We start from the raw sequence: 17,316 nt of genomic DNA on the forward strand, positions 1-17,316 counted from the left end.
CGAAAGCAGAATTGTTTTGGGTGCTAAAGGCATCCAAATATTTCAAAATTGTAAAGAATCACTATCCGGCCAAATTTCAAAATTTTTCAAAAACTTTCTATTACCTTTAAGAAAAGCAGCAACTGCAAGTGGTCGAGTTTTGCATTGTCTGTCTTGAAAGAAGGATCGAGTTGCAAGAAAGATATAGCAAAGGAATCAACAACAGATTCAGCATACTAGAAGACGAAAGTGAGGGAAATTTCTTACTGAAATATTGCCAGCTTCTTAAAATAAACAATGAAGTGGCAACGGAACTTTATAATGAGACCCAATAAAACTCCATACTCGGAGGACCCAAGAGTCAAATAAGCCAGAGAGGAAGTCAACCTATAGCTAAAAATCAGAAGCGGCGCCACAGGGGGGTAGGGGGTGCGGCCGCACCCCCTTTCATTTTGAAAAAAGGGAAGAGGAAAGGAAGGAGAAAGAGGAAAAGGAGAAGGAAAAGGAAAGGAAAAGGAAAGGAAAAGAAGGAGAAGAAAAGAAAAGAAAGGGGACGAGAAGGAGGAAGGCTAGGAAAAAGAGAACTATAAAATGTAAATTATGACGAAAGGCAGGGCGGGTGGAGAGGGGGTCAAAATAAAGATAGAGAAAATAAAGAAAAAGAGAGAAAAACAAACCAAATCAGATTATATTAATAGACGCGTCATTATTACATTCACATTAACGGAAGCTCAAACATTGGTTTACGATGAAAAACCTTTCACCAACTGAAAAAAAAATCAAATTAATCCTTTGTATCTCCTAAACCTTATCGCTGATTGTTCAATTGAAACGACAAATTCATCTATAACAACCCTTCTGAAAAATATGGTTACACCCCCCCCCCCCTGCGTTCTTGTTCTTGTTAGTTGAACTAAAGACTGTTTTCTCTTTAATTTCGCAAAAAAATATGCACCAAATCAAGCCATTTATCCATCAATTTCAAACAATTCTTCAACTTCTGAGGGGGTACATCCCCCTTAGACACCACCTGCGTTCTTGTTCCTTGTTAGTTGAAGTTGGCAAAAAGTATGCACCAAAGCGAGCCATTTAAGCGTGGCGCGCTTATTCACCCCATAACAAAATAACCTGGCGCCGCCCCTGCTTATCACATGATCCCGATGAGGATACTAGATAAAGCAAAACACAAGCAGTCTAAGTATACCCAAGAAAGATAAGTTAAGTTGGAAACTCATGAATTTAGCTAACAAGGAGGAAAACAACGAAGAAGGAGTATTATCAAAGAGAACACTGTTGAAGAAAGGATAGCAATGCTACGACTACTTCAACAACTTGCTGGGCGAAACGGCGAGGATGGAAAAAGGGACCAAACATGTCAGTAACTGAGGGGAAAGTGCATGAATGGAAAAATTTGATGAGTATAAGCATGATTATGATGCTAAAGCAGTATCTTCAACTATGTATAAGAGAGAAACATAATTCCCTGATCATAGGCGCCGGAAGTGGGGGGGGGGGGCAGGGGCCAGTTGCCCCCCCCCCCCCCCAACCAAAAAAGTGGGGGGGGGGGCAAAACGCATTCCCCCCCCCCCCCCAAAAAAAAAAAAAAAAAAAGAAAAAAAGAAAAAGCAGTAAAGGAGTAAAGATAGTTTGTATTTTTAACCCAAAAGAACATAACAATAAAAAAATCCTGAATTAAATCACATATAAAATTCCATTAAAACAAAAGTAAAGTTAACATGCAGGAATTAAATGTCCTAAACATTGCGCATGCCACCTATGTTTATCAATGGAGGTTTTTATAATAGCGATACGCGCATATCGTGGACATTATTGTGAGAGAATGGAAAAGCGTGTCTGTTTTTTGTTATAGGGGTGAGAAGACATGAGCCCCTGAACGCTGGCGTACTGATGGGTTAGGGGGGGGTGGGTTATTTTTTATTCGATACCAGTGATTTCCAAATGTTGCTGAAATGACATGATTTTCCGGTATTTTTTCTCATTTGTTTTGTAATTCATACCTTTTTATGCGTTTGTTGGAAAATTTAGAAATTCCCAAATTTAAAGTCGGGCGAAACATATGCTTATTTAGCCAATCCTCTATGTCATGGTCTGCAAAACGGCTGGGCTCGGGGGCTCGAGCCCCTTCACTTTTTGAAAAAGTATGTTACAGAGAAAAAGAAAGAAAGAAAAAGAGAAAAAAATAAGTGACCTGCCAATGTCACAAATGAGGTATCAAAATATGGTCATCTGACCGTAATTAAATGCCTAATACCCAAGAGCTTAAGGGAGGTCCGCCCCCGGACCCCACCAAGGTCCCCTGGATGCTCATCTGACCGTTATTAGATACCTAAAACCCACGAGCTTCCGGGGGCTCTACCCCCTGGACCCCACCAAGGGCCCTAAGGCGGGCCCCTGGATGCTCGTCTGACCGTAATTAAATACCTAAAACCCCTGAGCTTCCGGGGGCTCTGCTCCTGGACCTCCCCAAGGGCCCTAAGGCGGCCCCTGGATGCTCCTCTGACCGTAATTGAATACCTAAAACCCCTGAGCTTCCGGGGGCTCTGCCCCCTGGTCCCCACCAAAGGCCCTAAGGCGGTCATCTGGATGTTCATCTGACCGTAGTTAAATATTAAAACTTCTGAGCTTTCGGGGGCTCTGCCCCCTGGACCACATCAGTGGCCTTAAAGAGAGCCCCTGGGTGCTCATCTAACCGTAATTAAATAACTAAAACCCCTGAGCTTCCGGGGCTCTGCTCCCTGGACTCTCCGCCAATTAGTGACCTACCAGTGTCACAAATACGGTATCTAAATATGCTTATCTGACCGTAATTTAATGCCTAAAAACCCTGAGCTTCCGTGGGCTCAGCCTCCAATTTGAAAAATACTCCAATTTGACAAACGTTCCGCGGTGCCTGCATGTAACGAGTAAGAGTGGTAGTGATGCAGATTTTTCTTCTGCCCCCCCCCCCTTCCAAACGTTTTTGCTCCTTACGTCACTGCCCCTGGAAGGTGAGCCCCCTGGAATGTTTGCCCCCCCCCCCCCCCAATCCCAAACTGCTTCCGGCGCGCCTGTCCCTGATAATGTAATCACAGATTAGGGGGTGCATACCAATGTCTAATAATGGTATATTTTCCGATATTTTCGCGTTGGTATTTCCTTTTGTTGGTGCCCCTTTCCACTTTGTAAGACTCTCCACCACCCCTGCCCTAACCCTATTCAGAAATCAAACTTAAAAACAAATCATAACCCCAACCCTAATACTGAAGCCCAGAGCAATTGTTACCGGGGCGATATTGAGTCATCCTTATACGGGACATCTTTGATGGAAGACATTAGAAATGAAACTGTGAATCAGAGCAAAATGACATTCTGAAATAGCGGTCCCTATTTCCTTTTTGGAAAGAAAATTTGATGGTAAAAATAATTACGACGAGAATGTAATAGTAAAACTACGGTGATGTTTTGATGTTTGATGTCATGTTTTGATGGTAAGACGTTTTGACCGATTTTCTGACTGTTCATAGTCTAGGCATTTTATTTTTGCGATTAAGAAATTCCTTATTGATTATTTACACTTGTAGACAAAGCGATCAGTCGTGGAAAACTGTTAGGGAAACATGAGGCGAAACGTTGTCCCCGCCGATTTGCACACACGCGTACTCCGCGCGTTGTCAACGAAATTGGACAGGGGTTTTCCCTAATTTTACGCACGTACGTACACCCGAAATCGATTGCAAAATAAAAAAGCTCCACGATTTGGAATATATATTGCTGCTTTTGTGAATACCTTTTCGCTGTAGATATAGTTAAATTAGTAAAAAGTGACAATATTGAATAAAATAAAGCTCGTTTGTAAGATTCATCATGTTTTGGAATCCAATGTAAGATTTAGTTTCTAATAATAGTCCCTCCACACCCCTCCAAAATGTTGGTGTTGTCTAAATGCGGAAGTAGGATCATTCTCATAATTCTGCACCCAATTTGCGTATGTACCTTCGTTGCAATCTTTCTAGAGTAAGTCAGACTGCAAGCAACTAGGAAGTATTGTCATTCGCCTCACAAAACCTGTAACATCCATTGCTACCTGAAAAAACTGTTTAACTTTCACCGAGGGTTTTGAGCAAGGAACACTGATTCTAGTCTACTTTTTAGGAAGTACTATCGGAGTCAATTATAATGTTCTTGCAGTACAAGCAAAGTTAAACTGTGTGTAGTGTTTACGAGCCACAAGGTTACGGTAAGTTGTTTGATGAACTTCTTCCAACACTTGCGACTGTGTATTCGTATTCACACAAAATGAGGGGGACGTTATGTGGTGGTAGGTGTGATGTATTTAAGTCGAGAAAAGGTAAAGACCAGTATTGGAAACGCCCCAATTTCAAAAAATGAAATGGAACCTCTTATTACCAAATATGTGAAAGAGTATGTTTTGACTAATACATGATGATAACAATTTTGCCGGAAAACCGCCTACTACATGTAATTGATATATTTGGTCAATTAGTTTATCTATTGGTGTGTGAGAGATAAACGCACGGGTCGCGCACGTGTGTGAAGTCCCATATACATCTTTCTGTGTACAGTGCTTGTATCTTTACGAAGACTGGGCCAAATTTCTTATCATTTTGATGATTCCAGAACCTTGCAGTACACACCAATACTTTTATGCTAGAAGATCAACCTTTTCTGATCGATTCCACAACGTTTCTTTCACAATGTAATCGCAGGACCATAACTGGCCTTTATCTTTAAGAGGAATTAACACGAACAGGTGAATCATGATCTTCCTTATTAAGTTGTAGTGATCTGTATCCAAGAGCAACTTTCATGGAAATGTATGTTTAAACCAAGACTAACATGATGCAAAAGATGCAACCATGCTAAAGTCTAACTACTTCTACGTCGGTACTTGAGAGGATCCGTCAGTCAGGATATAACGTCAAGGTTGAAATGTCTGGCAAGGTGCTCTTGTGCAGTGCAGTCAATTGGTGTATTATGTACACAGTGCAAGTACAAATAATTTTCAGCCATCAATGGCATTTCTAGAATAGGGTTCCACGGCCACGGAAGGTTTCTGCTGTTGCAGAAACCAAGATATCTGGAGGGAGCAGCTTTAATACTTAGCAGCTTAGTACAGTTTATATGCTTCAGCCTTCAGTTTTTGTAATAGAATTGTTCTAAATATGAATTGTTGTTGCTCTGGTGGCTATTATTAGTAATTGTAGTTAATGATTCTGGTTTTTGGCCACGTGACTCTCCCCCTTCAGTACGAGCATGCAAATCGCTCATACACACTATACAGACATAGACAGTGTAGTTCACCAACAACATTGGAATGAGCAAATACCAACGGGTTTTTAATGGGTTTTTCTAGTACAGTAGTGTAAATGGCAGTCAAATAACTTATAACTTTCAAAATGGTGTTTGCACTGTGTAAATGGGCCTATCAATGTGATAATGCCTTTTTCTCTTGTTTTTTCTTGTTTTGTTTCAGGTTGGTGCTATATTCATTGTATGGAAGGTTAGTGAGTAGGGACTTCTCTTGTCTATACGTTCTACCAGACATTGCCTTATCAACATGGCTTCCATGCAGAAAGTAAAATGGAGGCCGCACTACTTCCTCGTCTTGATCGCTGTGGTGATGTGGGTGGAATGCATCGATGGAAGCAGGGATGGCCAGCTGTCATCCTACCTCAAAGCCGATTTTGAAGATGTGTCAGGCACGGAGCTCAACCAGATGGTGGTCAGCAATGAAAGTGGAACAGACTTTGTCTACATTGGAGGAGTCTCAACACTTTATCAGCTTGCCTTGAATTTGACCCTACTGCAGCAGGAGAGCACAGTTCCAAGTAAGGACCCATGTGAGGACCTATGCCAGTATGATACCAAGATCTTGGAGGTAGCGCCATCACCTGTTAGTAAACTCGTTCAGTGCGGTGGACCACTAGGCAAATGCGAACTTAGGAATTTGATGAATATTTCAAGAGAATTTGGTTACACGATCCACAGAGAAGTAGTACATGTCGAAGGTATGTCTGCAGGAGTTGTCGCAGTTCGAAAGTTTGGAGACGATGATGACCGTACGGTAATCATGTATGTTGCCCAATCCCTACCCCAAGTCGATAGTGGGGCACAACCAATCACTCAGAGAGAACTGATGCACCCACTTGATCCAGAATACATATTTGAATATACAGGAGAAATAGTTGGTGTAATTGCTGCAGTTAATTATACTCAAGGAGTTTCCTGGAAGACTTATAACTATTTTATTGCACATAGTGGTTCAGAAAATTCAAGACTAGGTAGAATCTGTACAGACAATACTCAAAGTGACCTTGATGCATACTCTGAAATCACATTGTCATGCCAGTCCGGGTCGTATAGCACTCTTCAAGCAGTCTATATTGATTCGAATGATGTACTGTATGGTGTCTTCACAGATGAAACATATTCGGCCTTGTGTTCATACACAATGAATGACATTCAGGATAAGTTTGTTGATGCTACTTGTGGCTGTGTTATTAATTCAGATAGCTGTAGTGGAACAGGAATATCATACATGAGCGGCGAAGACGGCAATTCAATTTGCACACCTCTTGCAAGGGTCAGTACATACAATTTCATTTCTCTACTCTCAGAAACAGAGTTATTTCTCATGATTACAATTTTGAGTTGTGATATCTATTTAGCTTAGAGGTAATACAAAGTTTTGGTATGGGGTCATGAATTTGGTTTAAATGAACATTAGAAACATATTCGATATGACAATATTCAATGATCGTTGTTGCGGTTGAAATCCAGTCTAAAGTGATGAAATTGTAAATAATAAACTCTCTATATTGTATAGCTCCCTCTCAAGACTGATATTACTTTAGCTTTAAAACAATGTTTCTTGACTACATTCGACCGATTTGCCATTCCCCTTGGAAATTATTTATCAGAACTGCATTTCTGAGATTTTCATGGTCGCATGCAGCTACAGTACCTATTTGAAATTTACTGGGAGCACTGGTAAATTTTGATTTTTCAATTTCTCGAAAGCAGGGGGGGGGGGGGGGGGGGTTAAGAAGTACAAAATAATTTAAAAATTCATCCATGCTTATTGCATGAAGTTTACCATAACTGTATTCCTTTAGTTGTGTATTTTGAGACATGGTAAGTTTCAGTTTATTGTTTTTTTTTAACATCCAAGCAAAGAATATTAAAAAATTTCTTTGTCATTCAATGATGATAAAACCGAAACAGGGTGCAAGCCAAAACAAATTCTTTACAAATTGAAATTACATCTATAGCCCAACATTCAAAGCTATTGTCCTATAACGGAGGTTTGATGAATATTCAAAGAGGCAGAATAACTCTGGAGAGTTGAGGTATTTGTTTTCAGTTCATTGTGACTGTGCCATGGACAAGGGATGGCCTGGAGTCGCTGCCCGGCAGCGGAAGATGGCAGGTTCAAATCACACTGGTTCCAAGATTTTTTCTGACTTGTGTTTCAATCCCTCCTAGCCAAACTAGTACAGATGGGCTTTAAGCCCAAGTATGTGTTGGCATGCATCACCGTAGTGACTTGAGTGAGATAGACTGATTAGATTTTTGGATAAAAGTATAGGTCAAATGTCCAGAATTATAGAGGACAATGTACATGAAATTTCAGGGTTTTAGCCTGAACTTCAAAGTTTATAGTATGCATCACCATGGCGAGACATACTGGGTAGATTTGGGGTCAAGAAGGTCAAAAGTCAGTGAGTCAATATACAGTACCGGGTACATCCAACTAAATTTTATTTATAACTTGTTATCACATCAATAACTATTTCAAGCTAATTTAGCTGTAAAATTTAATAAATTGTGACTGGTATGCATCACCAAATATATAATGAGGGAGACAAGTGATCAGATTTTAAGATTGTCTTGTCACAGGTCACAGGTCGTAATGATAAGTTTACTTGTAATTACTGTAGATGTAGATTAGGCTATATTTGTTATCACCGTGATATTTCAAGAATGATTCAAGCTTTGAATTTTAGCTGAGGCATTTTGGGGACATAGTCGCATTTGTCTTGTTTCAGTTAATTATTTTGTTTTTAATTATATGTACATATATATGTAATTTTGTTATCGCCAGTCCATCACTAGAGAAACTATTGAGGAAACTCTTCAGTGTGTCAGCAGTGATGGCTTTAACAGTTACAAATATGCACAGGCTACAACTCCCCTCATGGGAAACCCTCTTGCAGCAGATCTTCCTGGACAACATTCCTCTATCGTCACCCTTAGTAAAGAAAATGAAACTGTTGCCTTGGTTACCACCTCAACAACATCAGCTGCTACTCTCAGCAAGGTAATATTTCTTAATTCATCTTCTTATTTTGTTAAGTTTAGTATTCAAGTTTCATGTGCATTTGGTAAAAGATTTAAAGATAAAATTAAGAAGAAGAAAAAAACATGCAGTTAAATACAAACTTATGTGATCATTATACAGTGTCAGTCATGATTCTTTTACGATAGGTGATATTCAAATAACTGTGTGGGCTAACAGTGATGTGTAGATCATTAACAGAGCATATCGTGTACATAAAGGTTATGTACTCGATGCTCATGGGCAAGTCCAATGTACATACCATATATATATATTGTATATATTTTATATTTATTATACTTTTAATATTCGTAATATTGTGTACATATATATATATATATATATATATATATATATATATATACATGTATGTATTATGAGATTTTTGCCCATCTAATAATTGTTTTAAGTTCACATAAGAGAGTAATTTGGCTGAGGCCAAATAATGATGTAAGATCATTAATTTCATGTTAATTGAATAATTCATGTTTGTAACACCTCAATACTTGTTACTTTATGGGATGTCCACCAAAGTACTCACATGGGAAGTACTATGACACAGTATAACAGTGAAAAGTGATGTTGTGATAACAAAACAACTGAAATTTCTTTTCTGAGTATGAAACTGGGGGATACTTGAACCCAAAATTACTCTCCTAAATTTTAAGTTTCTTTCTCTTGTAACAAATAATTGCAAGATGAGATCCTATACACCCTATATTCTCCTTTGTTTTTGTAAGTCGTGTCATACATAAACACAGTGGATTGCAAGTAAACAGCTCTTGATGATTACATCTAAAAGATGAACAGGATCATAGTCTATTTCCTTGTTATTGCGATCCTTTCCTTTCAAGAACCAATCTATGTGTTACCAAATACTGCAGTTCCACTCCAATCCTATCCAGAGCAGATACAAAGCGCATCAAAACTTGTTCTACAAAGTATATGTATACATCATAGTTTTAGGCCTTTTAATTGAAATTTTTTTGAGCGAGTGATGACAACCAGTTAATACATATACATAGACCTAGAAAGATAACTATGTAATAATATTTACAAAATAGAAAGATTGAACACTAATAGATGTATTGTGTATTCTGTATCACAAAATCATAAATGTCTATCAATTCTTTCTTTCTCTCTCTTTCTCTCTTTCTTTACGTATTTATGCCCATATTTATTTATTTAAGCATGTATTTATACATAATTTCATGTGTTTATATATTGTTTTTGTCAACACCTTGTTTTGTTGATTCTAAGGGTTATCATGTTTTTTGTTTGTTTGTTTGTTTTTATGAAATGTCATTAAAAAAATTCTAGATGAACTCATGGAGAATATTTTCCTATGTAACCAAAGACAGAAAAAAATGTTTCAATTGTGTCATATCTCATGGTTAAACTTTCAGATTCATGTACAGCCTGACAATACTGGGAGACTTTACGAGACGATCAATTTTGATGTTGATGGCAATGTCTTACATGATGTACATATCAACGAGGATAGCGAGGAGCTGTATATTCTGACCACCAAGGAGGTAAGAAATACTACGAATATGATAAAATAACATTCCATTTCAGATTAATATCATCTCCCTTGTTCTGTTCGGAAACTCTCTCAATATTAGTGAGTACAGTAGGGATGGCCCTGGAGAGGGAACATTAAAATACAAATTAAATGCTTAAAGATGAAGTTGAGTTCTGGTCATGCGATTGCATTGTGCAAGAAACGGTGTGGAACCGACCAGAAAAGGTTGATCATCTAGCATATAAGAATTTGTGTGTATTGCAAGGTTCTGGAATCATCAAAATGATAAGAAATTTGGCCAAGTCTTGGTAAAGTTACAAACACTTGCACAGAAAGATGTATATGGGACTACACGAACACGCGTAAAAAGCCGGCCCCCCCCCCCCCCCCCCGATTTTTACGATGTTACATGCATATTTAGAATATGAAGGCATTTGAAGAGCCATGCTTTTCAGGGAACATGTCTTAACTGATGTTCTTCCACACTTGCATAATAAGAATGAGTAATGCTCACAAATTATTTTTCACCTCTTCCCAGAACTCAACCTTCTCTTTAATTCTTTTAAATCTTTTAAGCATGCATGTGTCCCATGGCCAAATTTGATAACCTACATGCATTTCTTCATTCAATTTCTTTGCATCATTGGTTTGTCTAATTCTTGCTGTTGCTGTTGTTCTTGTTGTTGCTGTTGTTCTTGTTGTTGCTGAGTATTACATTATGATCCCACCCCTTGAAGCAAAGCATCCTTTGATCTGATATTATATTCAAGTCAACATCTTCTTTTTTACACACATGTAGATGTTTCAAAATATCATTATCTACATTCTACGACATCACTTGTGATGTGATGTAAACTGTTGAGATTTGTGGGCATTTGTGCTATCATTATTGGTAGGCCTGTAAGAAGAATACAGTCCTTTAGCATTTGTTTCTCAAGCAGATTCCATGTACCTGCATGACACTTTTAGAAGCTTATTTCCATTAGAGTGCCAAAATGTTTAATAGGCCGAAACCGCCGAACTTCAATCTCAAATGGAATCTCAAAAGTCAAAATCCTATCAAGATCATATCCTGAAATTTTATTTCTATGAAGTTTAATGTCGTGGAATGTGCCACATTCTAAGGGTTAAATAGTCAATTTCGTGAGGGCCTAATGTATAACTTCACCCGCGGAAGCTCACAATTTTACCATCGCCTCACATGTAGCATAATGACAAATTCTTGCTATCCCCAGTACCCCCAAAGTCAAAAAGCCAAAGTTAAATGAAAATGAGTATTATGAAATACAACGTGTCTTATCGTGTAATACCTGAATCATACCAATGAGAATGATGCCAGACCGACAGTACACCAAACAACAATATATACAGTAACAAATAGCTGAGAATTGATAGGTTTTGAGTCATTGTGGAGTAATTTTGGCAATTACGAGTACAGTGTAGTTCACAACTGGACAGATTGTGGGCCATAGCTGTTGGAAGATTCTTTTGGATAATGTTTTCATGTTAACATGAAATGTGCCCACGGAAGAAAGTGTTTAATGAAGAACAGCTGCTATGAAGATGACATTTTCAAGCTTAGCAGGTGCATCTGATGGAAATACAATTACTTCAAAATTAAATGGGGACATGCAACAAATTGTAGCTAGGTTTTCAACTAGACTAAACCATAGAATTCCTTTTTTTTTGCTATGTTCATGTATATTCGGGGGTCCATGTTAAAACACCAAAATTATGATTGTCAAAGAGAATGGTAGCAGACTACATGTATGCTCATGTACACCCTAGTACAAATACAACTTTGAGTTAACTTCCAAAGAGCCTCGTTTATCTGAAACTTTTGTTTCCTTTTATACTTTGAATCTTTAGCCATATGAATCTATCATATTTTTATAGGTGATTTTCTTCATGTTGATTTGCTTGCAAACGTATGGCTCTTATGAACACACATACCCTAATAGCTCTCTAATGATGTTTACATACAGGCAATCATGGGTACCTGTACACCAAGTTTTGACTTTTATGATTTTTTAAAGACTTATTTTTGATATCCTTTCTTGATTAAAGCTTATGCAACTGGCTGTCATCAATTGTAGCCAGTATTCAAGCTGTGATGAATGCCTCGGACCAACCAATGAGGAAGGGGATCCTTTCTGTGGCTGGTGTACATTGGAAACAAAGTAAGCGCCTTCAAATCTCATGATTATTACAGTGAAACCTGTATATAAAGACCATCCAACAGAGAAGAGAAAAGGGTGTGATCTAAATGTAGGTGGTCTTTATGTACAGTGTTCTTTGATATATGTGAGTCAGTGTAAATCACTATAAAAGAAAAACTGAAAGATGTGATCTTTATGTACAGGCGGTTGTTACAGCTAGTTGGACTGAATTTTAGAATGTTGCAAAATATCATACTTATCATGCTTTCATTGACAATCTGTTTTGGAAAACAAAACATTGGAAATACTCATGTAGGCCTACATGTACCGGTATGTATTACGATGTAACAATCTATGTTTATGTATATTCAATTTTATTTGTTTTGACACAGATTTTTTGGCAAGACCAAGGTACATGTATGTTCAATACGATACCAAGTCTTTATTTATTTATTTATAGAATCATGAACATGAATTGACATAGTATTTTCGTTTCTCTTGGTAATTTGAGTGATCAAAGCTCCATGTAGGGCTGAAAACTTGATACACAAATCAGGGGGGCGTTTCACAAAGCACCTTTTTTTTTAAATGACAAATGACACAAATGGGATGGCCAGGTCAACCGTTTGATCTCTAACGCTTCCAGAAGACTTTATCTCCTGACTAAGCTTCGGAGGAATGGTGTTACCACCAAGGATCTTGCCACTATCTACATGTTGTACATCAGGCCAGTGCTAGAATTTGCAGCACCTGTTTGGACATCAGGGATCACAAACAACCACTCTGTAAGCATCGAGCGAGTTCAGAGGAGAGCTCTCAGGATCATTACCTACCCTGATTCTAGAACTTATGATGAACTGCAATCTCATCTTGGTGTCTCCTCTCTTAAAGAGAGACGCACATCCCTTTCTCTAAGATTTGCAGAATCACTTCTCCAATCTGAGGTTCATCGACATCTCCTGCCTGAGAGCAGAGTCAATGACTGTAGCCGCATTCTGCGAAATGCACTTGATTTGTCCTTGCCTAAGATGAGAACTACGAGGTACCGAAATTTCCCCATCCCATCTTTCACTCGATCCTTGAATAATAATAAATAGAGGCTTAGGTAATTATCAGTATGTTGTATGTCATGTATTTCAGCAATAATATAATGATGTGCAATATTAACTGTCATAATGATTGGCACAGCAGGTTCTTCCATTCATTCATATTTTGATGTTATTGTTGCATGTACTTTTATCCTTCCTCTCACTCTCTCATCCCTTTTCTCTATTCGAACTTGCTACTTTTAAAATTTCCTTCTCTCTTCTTCACTTCTGGTCTTTCCTCTCTATTTCTATTTCACTCCCATCCCCTCTCTCTCAGCTCTGTCTCTCTCTCTCTCTCTCTCCCTCTTTGCTCTCTCTGCCTCTTTCTCTTATGATGATGTTGTACAGTACAACATTCTATAATTATATGTTATTCTTACTGTGACCAATAACACCAATATATGTCATGTATTTCAGCAATATAATTATGTGCAATATTAACTGTCATGATGATTGGCATAGCGGGTTCTTCCATTCATTCGTATTTTGATATTGAATGTACTTTTATCCTTCCTCTCACTCCCTCATCCCTTTTCTCTATTCGAACTTGGTACTTTTCAAATTTCCTTTTCTCTTCTTCAGTTCTGGTCTTTCCTCTCTATTCTTATTTCACTCCCATTCCTCTCTCTCTCTCTCTCTCTCTCTCTCTCTCTTTGTTCTCTCTGCCCCTTCCTCTCTTCTTCCTCCTCTCTGTTTCTCTCTCTCACTTTCTGTCTCTCCCTCCTCCTCTCCACCTCATTCTCTTCTGATGATGTTTTACAGTACAACATTCTTTAATTATCTGCTATTCTTACTGTGACCAATAATACCCAAGGAATTCCATTGTTCATGTGCAATTTTTTTATACATTGTACTGTACTCATATCACACTTGTGATTATCACACTGACAAGACTCCAATTTTAATACTTTTTAATACTTTTTAATACCTTCTGAATGGAATTTGTATTGCATTTTATCTAAATTTTATCACAATTTTCCAATGTTACAGTTAATTGAACTCACGTATCTGTAAACATTTTACTTGTTCATTTTTGGCTAGCAATATTTCATATCCCTTTTTTTTTGTTTTTTTTTTGTTGTTTTGTTATTGTTACTACTTTAATGTTTTGATTTAAACATTAATTCATTGTTATATATTTGTTCTCATTTGCTATGTTATCTTTATATATATGTACATATGTTTTTGAATGCTTTCTATATGATCATTGTATGTTTGATGTAAACTTGCATTTTTAGTCTGTGGACTTTTTGACAAGTCATGAATAAAACCTTATTTGAATCTTGAATCTTGATTCTTGAAAAAAAACAATCAGAAGCAAGGATTTCAGTAGCTTATATAACAAAAACTGTCATTTGTCACTGATGACAAGTTTTGTGAAACGTCCCCCTGATATACTTAAATCTCAGATGCGGTGGGTTAACATATTGTTCCTATTTTTACGAAGTGACGGTAGTGAGGAAAATCTGCACGCAAATTGTATGCGATTTTCATTCACTACCGTCACTTCGTGAAAATAGGGACGATATATGGGAAAAACTAGTTTGGACTTATTTGCCCAAATTCATTAGGTATCCCATTTTATTTTTTGCAATACAGGTGTAGTAGATCCAACGAATGTTCAGATTCTGATACTGACCCTTTAAACTGGCTTCAGTATAACCAAGACTGCATTGCCATTAACAACTTGGATCCCCCTTCCCAGGATATAGTCAGCGCTTCTCGATCGGTAAGTGTCTCCCCCCCCCCCCCCCCCCACCTGCATTCAATCATTTGAAGGCACAAATCCTTGTCAATTGAAACACGTACCAGAGAGTCTGAGAGTTAAGACTATGTCGTCTCCTCCACTGCATGCAAATGAAGCCAGCATAGTTTAGCTATAGGCTCAATTCTATAGAACTTTGTTTAAGGACGTTCCACAGTAATGTTTGTGCATTCCTTAGCTGCACAGGGCTAGCTAATCATCCTAGAATATGATACTTTTAATGTTCACCTATATGAGTTCATGGGCATAATTAACATTTAATTTACTTTGAGAGGGAAAGTTTGCCTTTTTTCTTCATATTTAAGACATTTTCATACGTGTGTAAATTGTAAAGATATTTATTAAGGAACATTGTTCATAGGAAGATGAACAATGCAAAAGGGGAAGTGTGCTTGAAAAATTGTCTCATAAAATTGCAATTGAAAATTTATACACCTGTAAACATGTTAGCTATGAAAAGATTCATGAAATATGAGCTAAAATGTAATCTAAGAAATAGTGGTTGATGAAAGATATTCTTAGAATCATAAAAACTTAGTTGCTCTTTAGTAGATCAATTGGTGTGTTTCTATTAGAGGCCATTATCCGGTTAATGGCCGATAAGGGATAAATTTTGCCTGATAGAAACTGACCTTCTCTGTATTATCCGGATAATTGCCTTGAGAGCTGTGATGGTTCAGGGGAAGCTAACCGGATAACGCAAGTAGAAACTTATGCCGTTCCTATCAAGTGCACATAACGGAGAGAAATCGGAAATCGGAGTGATCACGTGATCAGAATATGTTACCCTCACACTAGAATCCCAGGTTGACCTAGCCGTCCCACAATACTTTGCGGTTGACTTAGCCAAAGTTCAATGACCTTTTATTTACAGCCTTTTAACCTGCTAAATCGGAGCAGTGTATTTATCCGGATAATATGTGTAGATAGAAACTGCCTATTCTCTGGTATTAAACGCTATTTTTCTGGAAAACAAATTAACCGGATAATTTCAGTATAACGAATAGAAACACGCTGAATTTTCTCGTAACTTGGAGATCCTGGGTTCGAAACCAAGTTGATGTGCCTTGTATTTGTATTTTCCAGGTTTCATTCAGTGTATCTCAGCTACCATCCATTCAATCTGGATCTGAATACACCTGTCGGTTTGATGACGTTGTTACCGACACGACTATCAATGGAACAAACTTTACTTGCATGACACCTGCAGAAGGTGTCAGGCCAGCCATACCAGATGGTGAAAGTAAGTGCAATCCTTTTTACTCAAATTTGTCTGCAATTCTTGGCATTCGTGATATGCTGTGCCAACCATCGGAGGTAACGGGTAGGCTCAAATCCATGATGTATCATAAGAAATACTCAACATCACAAAGCCGGAAGTGGGAAGTCTCGGGCCTTTATTAAAGGCATTGTTTAACAATGTTTCCAGTTTTACAAATCTGAGATGCATGGCTCTACGTGTTATCAATGTCTGCAGTATGGTGTAATATTGAAGCCCTAAAAAAATTGTGTTTCAAATTATCATGAAGTGCCTCAAAAAAGTAAAAATCTTAAAGTGACAGGTTTTACCATAATCATTTTCCCTAATAGGCTGTACAGTGCATCCTAGAAAAAACGAAACCGAGAATTATAATTTGTTTTATCATAACTTAATCACAATTATAAATGACACATATTTGTAAAGCTTAGATCTTCCTCTTTCATTTGATGTAACTCATATGATGCATATTTCACGCACAAATTCATTTTCACTGGCTGCCTGCCGTATCAACAAACAGAGTTGACAAATGACTTAACTCCGTTTTGTTGACAGTCAGCCATGCACAAACAAGACGAAAACTGGATGCTGCCAGTGAAAACAAATTTGTTTAATAAAATGATGCAAATGCTGTTATTCCTGGCTCATTTTTCATGATTGAGGTGTCATATGAAAGGGCAAAAAATGAACCTTCTAGAAATGTGATTTTCTCTTTGACATTCAAATACCGCACACCAAATGACTTTTTGGTACCCTCTTTTCAAATTGCTTTGAATCACTCATGCGTGAAATATGCATCATATGAGTTGCATCAAATGAAAGAGGAGGATCTAAGCTTTACAAATGTGTGTCATTTATTAATTATAATTGTGATTAAGTTATAAATGATAAACATTGATAATTCTTAGTTTCGTTTTTTCTCGGACGCACTGTAGTGTTATAAATACCATTGGGAAAACAGTTTTTTGAAATTTCTAATTCCAATCATAACTATCTTGATAATCAGACAAGCAATCAGCTTGTAAAATTCATGGGATTCCTGACTGACTTAAAGGTTTATAACTATGATGGCAGCATGAGCTAAATCCAGGATTTTTGTTTAGAATCTGAGACAAAGATACCCAATATATCCCTTTAAGAACTGCTTTGCCATGGGTTTTTTTTATCTTTGAAGCATGAGAAT

General features: G+C 37.6%; 1 protein-coding gene across 1 annotated transcript in view; it reads left to right on the forward strand.

Annotated features, from left to right (window-relative positions):
* The first annotated feature begins 3,966 nt into the window (after positions 1–3,966).
* Positions 3,967–17,316, forward strand: part of LOC578743 (plexin-A4) — a 61,302-nt gene continuing 47,952 nt past the window's right edge. The window contains exons 1-7 of the mRNA XM_030973320.1: positions 3,967–4,216; positions 5,474–6,583; positions 8,105–8,320; positions 9,745–9,873; positions 11,931–12,043; positions 14,710–14,839; positions 15,962–16,118. Coding sequence (XP_030829180.1) covers positions 5,558–6,583; positions 8,105–8,320; positions 9,745–9,873; positions 11,931–12,043; positions 14,710–14,839; positions 15,962–16,118 — 1,771 coding nt within the window. The 5' untranslated portion in view covers positions 3,967–4,216; positions 5,474–5,557. The remainder of the gene's footprint in view (positions 4,217–5,473; positions 6,584–8,104; positions 8,321–9,744; positions 9,874–11,930; positions 12,044–14,709; positions 14,840–15,961; positions 16,119–17,316) is intronic.

Source organism: Strongylocentrotus purpuratus, unplaced genomic scaffold (genome assembly GCF_000002235.5).
Source record: "Strongylocentrotus purpuratus isolate Spur 01 unplaced genomic scaffold, Spur_5.0 spur5_scaffold_6, whole genome shotgun sequence".
In the NCBI taxonomy this organism is placed as follows: Eukaryota; Metazoa; Echinodermata; class Echinoidea; order Camarodonta; family Strongylocentrotidae; genus Strongylocentrotus; species Strongylocentrotus purpuratus.